We start from the raw sequence: 14,573 nt of genomic DNA on the forward strand, positions 1-14,573 counted from the left end.
ATTGGTGGTAGAATCAAGAGGTAAAGTGGTAGTTGAGACTTGAATTATATTTGTGGCATCGAGGTAAGTGTTTGGTCTAACCTTAGCTTGAGAGATTAGGAGTCGTATCTTATTTGTTATGTGTTAATTGTTGAATACGACGTATAGGCATGGTGACGAGTATCTATACATTGGTGTTAAGTATGCCCATGGGTCTTATACTATGATTAATGTGACTCTGTTTGTATTGTTCATGCCTTATGTGAATATTTCTATTGTTGAGCAAGGCTTGTGGAAGTAACATTGGTATTTGAACATTGAAGAGTGTTGGCTCAAGTTGTAAAATGATTTGTGGAAGTATAATTGGCAATTGAACCGTATAGAGCATTGGCTCAAATTATGAATAGAGTTGTGACCATGTTTTCCTTGTTGATATTTCTGGTGGCCGCCGCTAGTTTGGGCAACCATCCGCTTTAATATTCTACGTCCTGGGTATCTGGTCGAGACGTCATTCATCGAATTCTGGCAGTAGTTTGTGAATTTCTGACTGATACTTTTGTAGTCTCTATTCTTTGATTTGGAAAGTCCCAGTGATTTGGTTCACCACGAGTTGAGAATCGTAATGGAGGACGAGTCGCCGAGCGCCGTATTTGAGGGCTAATTTCAATCCTGCAATCACAGCTTCATACTCGGCCTCGTTGTTAGTCATCTCGGAGCATCGTATGGACTGGCGAGTTACTTCGCCCGTAGGAACCTCGAGGACGATTCCCGGTCCCGATCCTGATGCATTAGATGCGCCGTCGGTGTAGAGGACCTAGAGGTCAGAATGTGCGGAAGTCCGGAGCGCCTCATGCTCTACTTTAGGCAATACTTCCACGCTAAAATCAGGGATGAAATCGGCGAGCACCTGCGACTTTATAGCAGTTCGCGGTTGGTATGTTATATCGTGCTCGCTCAATTCTATGGCCTATTTGGCCAATCTACCCGATAGCTCGGGTTTGTGTAGGATGCCTCTAAAGGGGAAGGTTGTCACCACTTTTATGGGGTGACATTGAAAATATGGTCTGAGCTTTTGTGAAGCTACGACTAATGCCAAAGCTAATTTCTCAAGGTGGGGGTACCTTGTTTCGGTATCAACTAAGGTTTTGCTGATATAATAAATTGGAGATTGCGTACCTTTGTTTTCGCGTACTAGAACTGCACTTACCGCGACTTTGGAGACTGCTAGGTACACCAGGAGGCACTCGCCCGAGTCTGCCTTGACGAGTAGTAGTGGTGAGGACAGATACGCTTTCAGTTTTCTCAAGGCGTTAACATATTCTGAATTCCATTGTTGCCCGTGATCCTTCCTTAGTACATTAAAAAACTTATGGCATCTGTCGGATGGCCGCAAGATGAACCTTGACAGGGCGACTATTCGCCCTGTCAATTTCTGTACCTGCTTTTTGCTGGTCAACGTCTCCGGTATTCCTTTGATGGCCTTGATCTGATCTGGGTTGACCTCTATACCCTTTTGCGACACCAAAAAGCCAAGGAATTTTCTTGAGGTTATGCCAAAGGCGCATTTTTTGGGATTCAGTTTCATCCCGTATCGCCTCAATATTTCGAAGGCTTCCTTCAGATGATTAATGTGATCCTCTTTCCTTTTTGACTTCACCAGCATGTCGTCGATGTATACCATCATAGTCTTTCCAAGTTGTTATTTGAACATTCTGGTGACTAACTTTTGATACGTCACCCCTGCGTTCTTGAGTCCGAACGGCATAACTCTGTAGCAGTATGTTCCTTGGTGAGTGATGAAGGTGGTCTTTTATTGGCCTTCTTCTGCCATTAGAATCTGGTTGTAACCAGAATAGGCGTCCAAGAAGCTCAATAGTTCGTGCCCCGCTGTTCCGTCGATGAGTTGGTCGATATGTGGTAACGGAAAGGAATCCTTTGGGCACGCTTTGTTCCGGTCGGTGAAGTCAACACACATCTGCCACTTTCCGTTCTTCTTTTTTACTATGACCACATTGGCGACCCACTGAGGATACTTTGATTCTTTGACGGAGCCGTTAGCGAGCAACTTATCGACTTCTTCGCTGATTGTATCGTTGATTGCGGTGTTGAGCTTTCTCCTCATCTGCCGCACAGACGGGTAGAGAGAGTCGACATTCAGCCTCTGTGTGGTGATATCCTTTGGGATTCTCAAAATATTTGAGTAGGAAAAGGAAAATAAATCTGCATTGTTAGTTAAGAACTTATGAAACTTACCTGGTTTTGAGAGGTTGTGTCCGATATAAGCTTTTTCCGCGCTGTCAGTACTATCTAACTGAACGGGGTCGAGGTTTTCTACGGTTGCCTTGCAAGCCTCTACGACATATGGGTCTTTGATGGCCTCTATTTGTGTATCGGGTTTAGTTCCCGATATGGCTGATTGTTATGATTCCGCACTTTCCCCCTTTAGTTATTGGGTGTGTGTGTAGTCTTGGGCGATTCGATAGCATTCTTGGGCGGTGCGTTGCTCGCCCCGGATGCTGAATATCCCCCATAAGGTAGGAAATTTGATTACTTGGTAGAAACTTGACAGGACAGCTCGCATGGCGTATATCCATGGACGCCCTGTGATAGCTTTGTAGGTTGTTTCTTGGTTCATAACGTGGAATGTTGTTTCCAGGGTGAATCCTCCTTCCAGAACGGGCAGCATTATCTCTCCAGAGGTTCGTTCTACTGCATTATTAAAACTCGTTAGTGTTATCCAACGTGATACTATCTTATCCTCGAGCCTCATTTGTATGAGGACTCATAGGTGAATAATACACGCGCCGCTTCCGTCATCCACCATTATTCTTTTTACATCGGTATCCGCAATACATAAAGTTATAACCAAAGCATCATAGTGAAGGAAAGACAAATCGTTGGTATCCGACTTATCGAAGATGATACTATCTTCGAGGTCAGCATATCGTTCATGGGCGACTGTCCGCTTGAATTTATGTGTGGTGGTGAACTTCACATGGTTGATTACCGTATCGTCGCCGCCGCCAATGATCATTTGTATGGTACGAGCTGGTGACGGTGGTTTTGGGGGTCCTTGAGATTGATCGCATCCACGAGCGAAGTTGACTCGTCCTCGATCACTCAGCAGTTCTTTCAGGTGTCCCTGGTTTAACATTCTTACCACTTCCTATCGTAGACCTATGCAGTCTTCGGTCTTGTGTCCTCTTTCCTGGTGGAATTCACACAGAACGTTCGATCTCCGAGTGCTCGGATCTGACTTCATCTTTTGCGGCCACTGTACCTTTGTGTCGAGCTTTTCCAGTGCATACACTATTTCTAAAGGAGAAACGCAAAAGTTATGAGCAGATAACAGTGGGGGCATACCTCTTTTGTTTTGGTGTGGCATGATATATCGGTGCGTGACGTCTGTTTGTCGTGGAGGAGGCGGGATGGATGCCCGGATATAGGGCTGATGCCTTTCCCGATTGAAACGGGATAATTGATCCCTTCGACCATCGTTGCGGCGATCTCTCCTTGTTTCGGTCTGGACCGATGTTAGTCGTTGGAGCGGACCATTTAAGCCGTCCCCATCTGCTCTTACTTCGGCATAATATGCATTATGGATTTCTTCCCACGTGGTGGGGGATACTCCATGAGTCTACTTAGCAGTTTCTTGGTTGCTTTTGACCCATTTCTATTTAACCCATTTTGGAAGGCTACTACCGCCATCCCTTCTGATACATTTGGTAGGCTCATTCTTACCCTGTTGAATCGGGCTAGGAAATCCTGAAGCCCTTCGCCTATCGTCTTCCTGACGGCAAAAATGTCATTTACCCTGGCCTACACCTTTTCTGCTCCCGTGTGAGCGGTGACAAATTTATCTTCCATTTCTTCGAACGTTGATATTGACCGTGCGGGCAATTGGGAATACCATGTCAGCGCTCCCTCTGTCAGAGTTTTGCTGAACTTTTTCAACAACACCGATGGCACCTGTTCTTTCGACAAATTATTGCCTTTTACCGCAGTGACGTAGTGGATTATGTGATCTTCCGGATCCGTGGTGCCATCATATATTTTCAAGTATGGCGGCATTTTGAAGGTTTTAGAGATAGAGTGGGGAGTCGCCCCTTCACTGTATAGTTGTTCGACAAATCAGCCTACATCACGTTTTGGTAGCAGCTTCGAAGAGCCTTGTATTTTATCGACCCTTTCCTGATGCTCCTTCATCTGATCGCGGAGTTTTTTGCTCTTTCTCCATCTCTTCCATTTTCTTTAAAATGGCCGCAAGTGCATCGTTACCTGCATCAATGACAATATGAGTGTTACCTGTTCGTGGAGTTTCTGGCTCATCGGTGACAGTTGCGGTTTCTGCGGGTATTGTGCCTCTGATATCCCTTTGAACGGGTTTGTCGAGTATGTTGCTCAAGGTGTTTGTCAACCACTCTTCTAATAGCCTTTTCACAGCCGGTGGTGCTTCTCCTACTGCGGATGTTGAGGTTTCCCTCTCGTGCGAGACAGTCACGCCCTCGTACGGGGGGAGGGGGTGAGATCTCTCCCTCAGGTGTAGCACTTGGCATTGCGTTTTCATTGTCTTCCCTACCGGCTTCATTGAGGGAATTCAGAATGTTGTTCGTGACACCTACTATTGCCTTTAATCTTGTTTCTCCCTTTCCTGCCATTGTTGGCCTTTGCGAGGCTAAGAAGAGGTGATTATTTCTTTCAAGGATCTAGTCGAAACTAAGATCTCAGCTATAGAAATCCCTACAGACAGCGCCAAATTGTTTGACTCAAAAGATATTAGAACCTTTTTGAATAAATCAATCAAAGAAAATGAAGGGGTAAAGCTTAGCTAAGTATAATAATCTCTAGAACAAAAGATATACAAGGTGAATATAGGGGATAAGATTTCTTTATCTTGTCAAGATGAACTATCAAACAATAATGACATCAATTGTTTATGTAAGTGTTATAGCGAGTGTTCTTAGTTGGGAAAAATGCTGAGAGAGCCTTACAAGGTTGTTTTACGCTCTATATATAAGGGACAAAAACCTTCTAAGCCCTAAAAGACAAATCATAAAGAATATTCAAAAGAATATTCCTAATATTCCCTAATGGGCCTACACTACTGCAGAAGTCATACAGTCTCTTGTTCGCTTGTAGGTCGTCTCCTGCAGGATGTCGAGCTACAAAGATCAGAGTTTTAAGATAAAGATAAAGGGCAGTTATACTCTTAATAGTCAAGGCTATCAGAATTGAGACGTAATAAACAATACAACAACAATAATAACAACAACCCAATATAATCTCACTAGTGGGGTCTGGGGAGGATAGTGTGTACGCAGAAATTACCCCTACCCTGGGGTAGAGAGCCTGTTTCCAATAGACCCTCAGCTCCCTCCCTCCAAGAACTACCTACCTTGCTTTTGGGATGACTCGAACTCACAACCTCTTGATTGGAAGTGGATGGTGCTCACCCTTAGAGCAACCCACTCTTGAGGAAGAAAAAAGAAAGAAAAAATGATCCCTTATATTCGAGTGTAGGTTTATGAGGATCAACAACGGCCACTAGTAACCCACAAGTGGGGAGGCCTTTAAATATATTCTGAACAATTTTAGTCGTTTAAGTTTACCAAAAGTTAACAATTTTGGTCTCCGTCTATTTTTAAAAGTTAATAAATTTAACAGTACAGCATGTGATACTCACGTGAGGCAACCAAAACATAATAATCGGCGTCATTATTTGTGCCAGCGGTGAAATCCCATATGTCCCTATAAATACACAAATCTATATCCCAAAGAATTAAGTATTATTTGTGTGAGGTTATTTTGGAAAAAAAAAAAAGGTTTTGTTGGGCTATATAAATTTGGGAAGCTACAAAAATGGAGGTGATACGGTACTGGCTTGTGTTTATTTTAACACTAAGTTTTGAGGTTTTGTTGGGCTATATAATTGAAAAGAAGACGATGAAATACACTGTCTCCCAATATGTACGAAAGCTACGAGATTCTTCTTTTTATTTTTGGTAAGGCCAAACATCCAATTCAGTGTTCTATCCACTAACTGCTAAGTTGTTGAGCATTCAACTTTCATAATCTGCCATGTGAGAGATGAGACTCGATAACGTGAAGGTGATGTGTGGGAGATTCCGTTAAATTTAACTTAAAAAGTGGACAGAGACTAAAATTGTCAAGTTTTGGTAAACTTAAAGGACTATAACTGTTAAATGCATATTTAAAGGACCATCATAAACCTATACTCAAACATAAGGTATTATTTTTGTCATTTTCTCAGAAACCCAGGTTTTCTTTATACACTCCATTCTCCGAATCTCTACTCTCCTCTCGCCGGCGACTCCAATCTTCTTTTAATCAGGTACACTTTTATGTATTCTTCTCCACCTTACTCTTTCATTTCACTGATTCTTTCTTCTCATTTGGGTTGGGAAAGTGTAGAAGCAGCTTATGTTAACTTGGTTCCTTTTCCTTTCTTTTTCCCTTTTTCTTTTTGGGTCTGTTTAACTGTCTCAATTAAATTTTTATTGATGATTCTTAGGTGTAGCTCGCAATTGTCCATGAAAAATGCAATCTTTGTTGTTCTTGACTGAATTCCTGCTTCTAATTTATAACTTTAAAAAATTAAATTTTTGTTCCCATCTAATTTGATTGATAATCTTACCCCTTTCCTAAATTTCTAGTGAAGAAATGAATGTAGAAGTAAACCAACTATTGGGGTTCACAAATTGTTTTATTTAACTCCAAATAAAAACCATAGTTAAAGGGCGACGTGCAAAATTTTCAACCAGTAAAAGATAACATATGAGAGTAAATTCCAAGACTTATAGGATCTTGGAACCTCAACTTTTCTGTTCTAGCAACACATTAGGATTTCTTATATTTTTGGTAACCGAGAAATACCAAGGGTCATTGGTGCAAGGGTCAAAACTCGGTGGATGATGGGCCCCACCCTTTCAACCAAAGATAACATATGAGAGTAAATTCCAAGACTTATAGGATCTTGGATCCTCAACTTTTCTGTTCTAGCAAAACATTAGCATTTCTTATATTTTTGGTAACTGAGAAATCCCGAGGGTCATTGGTGCAAGGGTCGAAACCTGGTGGATGATGGGCCCCACACTCTACTCTTATCCACTTAAATGTCAGACTTTTGTCTGCAACGGGGTTCAAACCTGTGACTTGCACCTAAACCACATATCACATGCTACACTCCTACCACTAGAACAAAGTCCTAGGGGCAAAAAACATTACCAGTTCTGTTGCTCTCATAATTGCTAGGTTTGGGCTCCCGTTATCTACGACCTGACCTATATCAGTGTAGAAAAGTACCAAACTGTACATAAATTTTGCCCACTGAAGTTGGATTGACATATTTAACACTCCTTAGTTGTCATTATTTTTTTTCTTTTATGCCTGTGGGTCTGTGTCTGCTTGAGCGCACCTCGATTAATCACTGGCTAGCCTCTGCAGCCTACAAGCTCAGGTGACGACTGAACTTGCCCATAAAAGTTAGAGCATATGGGCTCATACTAAGTGTTGTAGATGTAATTCACACCTAGCATTTTCAGGTTGTTACTCCCTAGTTTCCATTATATTTACTACTCCCTATTTGATTTACTACAGGTTCGCAACGTGTACTGAGGTTTCATTGGTCATATGTGCAGTCTATTTGGGACATGATTATATGAATGTACATGTTCTATCTCTAGGTTTTGTTTGTGGCATAAGATGAGATGTTGATGTTTCAGATTTTCAGTGTTATTGCAGATAAACCATGATACGCTCTTTGTCAAGTCGCATATCAAAGAGAATACTCTCTTCTGTTATTCCTTGCTATGGAAATGCTTCTTGTTTCTCTATGGTCTTAAGACAACCATACAGAAGTTCAACTCTATGGCAAATATTTTATAAGTCACAACGAAATACTATTCCTTGTGATTTCTTGAAATGGGGTTCGCTTGGTTCCATTAGGACATCAAAATTTGCCTCTGGCTTCAGCCCGTTGAAGCCAAAGCCCTTGGACTCTATTATTGACATGGAGAGGGCGAAAAACAAATCAGCTGAAGAGCTTGCTGACGTTTGGGATGATGTAATCTTTCAACCTTTCTTTTTTGTTATTTTGATAGTTTTCAAATGCATTGTTGGCTTTCTTGAAATAGTTTTCAGCCTTGAGTTCTGATTGTGGACTGTTGTAAGTTACATTAGTCATTCAATATGATGAACAATTCACAACTAGACCAAGCTTTTGTCATAGAAATGAGTAGGTTAGCCAGTTTCTCTTACTACACTAGAAATTTGAAGTCATCGAGGTTTATCTGATCATTATGATAAACTTGTAAAAGTGATTCAGGTAGCCAAAAATATATGTTGTCTGGTTTTCTAGTCTTACCTGTCCATGCTTGTTTTATGATTGCATTTCTTCTTTAGATGACGGCTATTAATAGCATTTTATGCCGCAAATGGGAGGAGGATTTGCAGGAGGGATTAGAGACCCAATTCTTTTGATCTTTGGTCTAAATGTACCCCTCCGACAGATTTTCTTGTGAAACTTAGTGTTTTTAAGCCAATCGATCTATGATGTAATGCTTCAAAGATGCTTGGATTGTGGATTGCCTTCTCATGTTTCCCTTGGGAAGCTGCTCTTCCACCAGATTTCTGCCATTGAAGTAATTTTAGCTATGAACATCCATGTACCTTTACATGTCTTTATTTTATTAAGTTGGATATACATTTTGATCATAGTCTGCAGTCTATGACACAACTTGCTGTTTGATTCAGTAACTTTTGCTTTCCTAACGTGTTAGTGATTGCTGGAATGATCCTTTTCTTTCTCCCTTTTTTCCCTTTTGTTGCATGATTATGTCATCTCAGTATCACTTGGGAAGAGGTCATATTGCAGCATCAATGAAAGCTAAGTTATATAAGCTCTTCGAGCAAAGATCTTCAAGTTGGTAAATGTGCTGCTTCTTCTTATTCATTTGTTTTTTTTTTGATAAGGTCTTCTTATTCATTTGTTTTGTCGGACTCTGATAAGTTGCTATGTTTAATGCCACTTCCTTCCTTATCTTTGACATTTTACTTCTGTTTTCTTGTGTAGCCGATATTTTGTGATTCCACTGTGGAGGGGAAGTGGTTACACAACCATGTTTGTGCAAGGTCAGAGTCATCTTGCTCCTTTTACGATTTAACAATCTCTGTTGATATGCATTGTAAAACCTATTATCATGTTGTAGACACTATCCCTAAGAGAGTATCAAAAAACTATTCTAAGAGTTCCTCTTTCTCTAGTTCTTATGCTATCACTGACAGGAGCTCAGCTTATTCTCAGAAAAGCGAAACGCCTTCCATCTTTTCAAGGTTCATTTTACAATGAACTTGTTATTTAGATATAATATTACGATTCGCAGTCAGATATATAGAGTTTCCTCAAATGGTCACTCAACTTAATAGAATTACCTAAGCAAGGTCGTTTATCTTTTTTTGTCCCAATAAAGCCACTCAAGCTCATGCACATATCTTACAAAGTGACAATGGCTGGAACACCACTTTAAAAGTCACTTGAAAAGGTTTTTAATATAAAACCACTTACCATCCATACCATAAATAATATTTAACAACAAAGCAGGGGCCCCGCATATTAAACAAATATGTGGAATCTTTACAATTTCAACCCAATAGAACACCAACCCATAAACTCGAATACAACATCAAAATATGTGAAGTTAATATAGTTTAAAGTCTACTGAATGTAACTTAAACAAATCTGTAGAATCTTCTTCTCTCTTTAGTCGATTTAATATAGTAGGTGCTACACTACTTGTTTTATATTGTATCTACTTTGAGCAGTAACCATATGCATTGCGAATATCTGCTTATTGCCTGATTGTATAATACTTATTTGTGTCTTTCTTGTAATAATTTTCAAGTATAAAAGAAAATAATGGTTAATTAGACCAAGTTCTATGTAAAAGAAACCATCAAAGGCAAAGAGCAAGGCAATGCTGATGAACCTGAGAGGAGTTGAGTTTCAAGGTTACCTTGGTCTAAACTGCTGCAGTATTTGATACTTTGCATTTCAATCTAGTGACTAGTGCTTAAAAATTAGCCTGTGACAATGAGTTCCTCGTTTCCAGATAAATTTTTCCAGGCACAGTTTAGTACTGATGTCTGCAGGGGAACCAAAAGTGACGCGTTGATTCTTGTCTTCTCATAAAATTCATCCTCAATTTAAGCTTGAAACAAATTTTTGAATCATGATCATATCCACTCGCAAATGGTACACCCAGCCTCAAACGAGGAAAGTGGGACAAGAACAACTAGTGGTCCATTGGACTGCTAATCCTATGCCAGAAATATTCAGTACTTGAGGAGAAATATTCGAGTAAAGATATAAGAAGTAATAAACTTACTCCATGGAAGAAGCAATACTTATCTTTTAGGGGCAGGCTGACTCTAATGAATAGTGTCTTGGATGGGATACCCACATACACCATGTCCTTAATCAGTATGCCTAAAGCAGTAGAAAAGAAATTAGAACTTTTTGTGCGATGGAAGCTCAGACTAGAAGAGGACACATCTGGTTAAATAGCAAATGGTTATTGAAGATAAAAAGAGAGGTGGACTAGGAGTGAGGAATCTGAAATTGCACAATAAAAGCTTACTTTTTAAATGGCTATGGAGATATAGTAGAGAGGGTGAGGAAGTTTGGCAGAAATTAATAGATGCCATTTATGGTGCAAAGATTTGGTGGAAACAAATTCCTTCTCAACTGAGAAGCTGTGGCAGGATTTGGAAAACGATTGGTGGCTGGTGGGATGAATTTTTACAGCATACTAGTTTGGAGGTGGGAAATGGTGCTAGGATTAAATTTTGGCTGGATATTTGGTGTGGTAATGAGAGCTTCAAAAGCAGATTTCCAGATCTATTTAACTGTGCATTGAATAAAGAGGGTTGTATTACAGGTTTTAAAGCAGAATCAGGATGGAATGTTATTTTCAGAAGAAATCTGAACGACTGGGAAGTGGACAGTTTCTGTGAACTGCTTCAACTTCTGAATTCATGTTCAATAGATCAACACAAAACAGATAGGCTAATTTGGATCTGAAGCAGGGATAATATATTCACAGTGAATAATTGTTACAAAATGTTGCAACAACAAACTAGTCTGGGAACTCTAAACTGGCCTTGGAAGATGATTTGGAGAACTAAAGCACCTATGAAAGCAGCTCTTTTTGGTTGGCTAGCAGCTAGGGATGCCTGCCAAACTCAGCATAAGTTACAGAGGAGAGGGTTTTCTCTGTGCAGTAGATGTTATTTTTGCAATGCAGAGGAGGAAACAGTTGAGCATCTCTTCTTGCATTGCAAATTTTCAAGACAATGCTGGGATTTTTTCTTGAACATAATGGGCATATCTTTGGTGCTACCTCAGAAGATTAGTAGCTTGCTGGAAATGTGGCAATCCCAGAGAGTAAAAGGAGCTTAAAGCTAATATGGAAAACTATTCCCAACTGCATAATGTGGACATTATGGCTGGAGCGAAATAAAGCATGCTTTTAGGGAAAGAGACTGCAGATTGCCAGAGTCAAAAACAAAACTTCTCCGCTTGAGTTTTATATCTTACTATTTTGATCTGTTTTTTATTCCTTGCCTGGTTTACCCACGTATGGAATCCTTAGTCGTTTCTGAGGCTTCTTTTAAAGGTAAAATACCCTGTGCTTTTTGAAGACTGCAGTTAATGATATGTTTGTTATTTTCTCAACTTTAAGGCATAAACCAGAACATTCAATAACAATCAAATACCTTAATTCAGAAAATTAAAGTGTACCAATCCTATAAGAAACCCTCAAGTTTAAGTGATCAACTTGAAAACCCGCTTGCAAGGTCTGTAGCAACAATTGGATACCATCCAAACATTCTCAAAGTTGTCTACCATCAAAATATGCTAAACCCTACCATTCTAGGAAAGATAGTATTTATATTAGGTCTAATTATTACACAGAAATGATTTAATAGTCCCTAATTTGGCCTAAAAAGGAAATGGACTGAAATTGGAAAATCAGCCTGGTAGGCCTTCATTTCAATCCCAGTCTGGGACCCTGCGATTGCGTCTTCAGTGAATCAGCCTCCCATGCATCGCAGTCTGGGACACCGCGATAGCGGACTTATCAGGATTGACCCTTCTCGCGATCGCGACAAGGAACCTCATGATCGCAGTCTGGGACCCCGTGATCGCGGACTTCTCCAGGATCACTCTTCTCGCGATTGCAGCCTGGAACCTCGTGATCACGCTTGCTTCATCTTCGGCCATCTTTGTGCAATTACGGCTGTCTGTGTTCTGCATAGAAACTGCAGCCTACAACTTCAGTTTTTGGCCTCTTTGGGTGTTTTCTCCCTTTGATACTTGAACTTCGTCATCTCCTATGAGTTGTATGAAGTTGTTTAACTTTGTAGGTTTCCACCATCCCCCCCCCCCCCCTCCATGGTTTCTATCCTCATTGTAAGAGTTTGTAAGTCACTTAACTTCTTGGCTTATGATCTTGTGAAGGGTCTTGAGACTTGTAACCTTGGCTGCCATCATACATTCCATCCAATTTTGGGTCCAAGATATGTGGCAAATTTCTACTAAATATAAATTACCTATAAAAGTTTCAAGTAATCAAAAGTAAACAATATCGTTTCTCGCATAAATATACTTTAGAAAGGAAAAAGAAAAAGATGTAGTATCGTAGTGCTTGGACTGCACCTAGTTTCTAACCTTTATACCAGTTGAACATAAATGGTTCTGGTTGTACATGTAGTTAGCCAGCTATTCCTTTGGGCATCTGTACTGTGAATATTCTATCTGTTCCTTCTTCAATTTTAAGCTGCACTTGTAGATCAACCCCTCCCCATCCCAAAACCGAAGCAAAAAGTAGTTGCGAGGAAAAGATGAATTTCGCAGAATATCTGTTCTCTCCAACTGAACCTGTACTTTTCTGGTTAATCTGTATAAATGAAAATATTGTTTATGCTTAAAATTTGTTGGCCAATGTCCTGTGTGACATCAGCTTTAGCGCTGTGTATTAAATGCAACATCAAGAAAGTTGGGTTATAGGTTCCTTTAATTACATGAAAATGCCCTATATCACTTGCAGTCATTCATTACCATTTATTGAATCTTCATGCAGTGCAGGCGCCACACATGCTTATCACAGGCCTTGAAGATTACAAGGCAAGAGGAACTCAAGCTTCTCCATACTTCACAGTTTCTTACTACACCGAATTTGCTGAAAGCAAGGATCTGGTTCTTGTTCGAGGGGACATTGTCTTTACTAGCAAGCTCACTGACTCGGAGGCAAAATGGCTTTTGGACACTGCACAATCTTTTTACTTGAATGATGTCAGGTACAAACTAGTGGAGTGTTTCAATAGAGAAACAAGGGAGTTCGAGTTCAAAGATGTTTTACAAACTTTGGAGATGCCTATATTGTGATTGAAACATCTGAAATCAATCTTCTCGCATAAGAGAAATCCAAAGTTATGGAGTTTGGTCAAAATGGATCATTCAGAAATCAGCATCAAGAGAATTGTTGTTCTCCTGCCATTCTGACAGGCAATTGTGTCTGTCAAGCATAATGAATGTATTGCATTAGCAAACAATCTTTTCTAGTTTTGATTATTTCATTGAGACAAAGTCAAGTATCTTCATGGTCATGTTTTTCTTTCTTTCTTTTCAATAATAGCAATTATCTTTTTGGAAAAAAAAGAAGAGAAAAGGGCTGATGGTAGCTGTGTTGTATTTCTTAAAGAAAGCTTCCTAATTGCATAGATCTGCAATAAATGTGATTTTAGGTCTGTCTTTCAACTTCTTATAACACCTTGAATTACCATGGCTTCTCACCTGTAAACTTGTGCATTTGGAGATATACATAAACAATGCCAAACAGTCTCAGGCGAAGTTCTCTTTTCTCCCCCCCCCCCCCCCATGTGTGATGTTGTACTTTCTGTTAGATGTGATTATTTGTAATCTTATATGATTACAAGTCTATTTCTAATGTTGGAGATGCAGGTTTTGTGAAATTACTTAAATTGATTATATCATAAGAGCAATCGGAAGAGACGGAATTTTGATGAGGAAGGAATAAGGATCGTACAGCAATCAGCAACAATGGAATTGGCAGTTGTTTTCGTCATTCCAAGGGAAAAACTGTGTTTATCTAGTAGAATGATTGAATGGTATGTTAGTAACAATCTTTTCTTGTTCTGATTCTTTTTTTTTTTAAAACAAAAATCCGTGTTACATTCTAGTAAGCTTGATGGCAGCTTTCTTGAAGATTGACAAGAAACTTTTTAGTGTCGAGAGATTTTGTTGAGCTATTATAGAGAGAGCTTTGGTGCAATGGTAAAAGTTGTTGCCGTGTACGTAAGATCCAATATGGTCCGTACCTCGCACATAATTAGGATTTAGTGCACCAGGCTATTCTTTTATTATAGAGATCTATAAGTGTAGACTCGATGAATGAAGAAATAAGTTCATGATAAGGACTAACTTGGAAGTGAAGAACTACTGAATTGTGGTAATAGACGTTTCCTTAAATCAGTTGTATCCCTCTTTTCTTTTG

General features: G+C 39.8%; 1 protein-coding gene across 6 annotated transcripts; it reads left to right on the top strand.

Annotated features, from left to right (window-relative positions):
* Positions 1 to 5,826: 5,826 nt before the first annotated feature.
* Positions 5,827 to 14,371, top strand: LOC107787395 (uncharacterized). 6 transcript variants are annotated; one of them, XM_016608956.2, is made up of 6 exons: positions 5,827 to 5,981; positions 6,251 to 6,331; positions 7,741 to 8,062; positions 8,845 to 8,924; positions 9,071 to 9,129; positions 13,140 to 13,823. In XM_016608956.2, exons 3-6 carry the CDS (start codon positions 7,748 to 7,750, stop codon positions 13,442 to 13,444), a joined length of 759 nt encoding a protein of 252 aa, XP_016464442.1. In that variant the 5' UTR covers positions 5,827 to 5,981; positions 6,251 to 6,331; positions 7,741 to 7,747; the 3' UTR covers positions 13,445 to 13,823. The 6 variants fall into 6 exon arrangements, with proteins under 6 accessions (XP_016464442.1, XP_016464441.1, XP_075105496.1 ...); XM_016608955.2 differs by having other exon boundaries at positions 5,828 to 5,981; positions 7,730 to 8,062; XM_075249395.1 differs by lacking the exons at positions 5,827 to 5,981; positions 7,741 to 8,062 and adding exons at positions 6,052 to 6,087; positions 14,021 to 14,371 and having other exon boundaries at positions 13,140 to 13,356.
* Positions 14,372 to 14,573: the final 202 nt, after the last annotated feature.

The sequence above is a fragment of the Nicotiana tabacum genome, chromosome 3, assembly GCF_000715075.1.
Source record: "Nicotiana tabacum cultivar K326 chromosome 3, ASM71507v2, whole genome shotgun sequence".
Classification (NCBI taxonomy): domain Eukaryota; kingdom Viridiplantae; phylum Streptophyta; class Magnoliopsida; order Solanales; family Solanaceae; genus Nicotiana; species Nicotiana tabacum.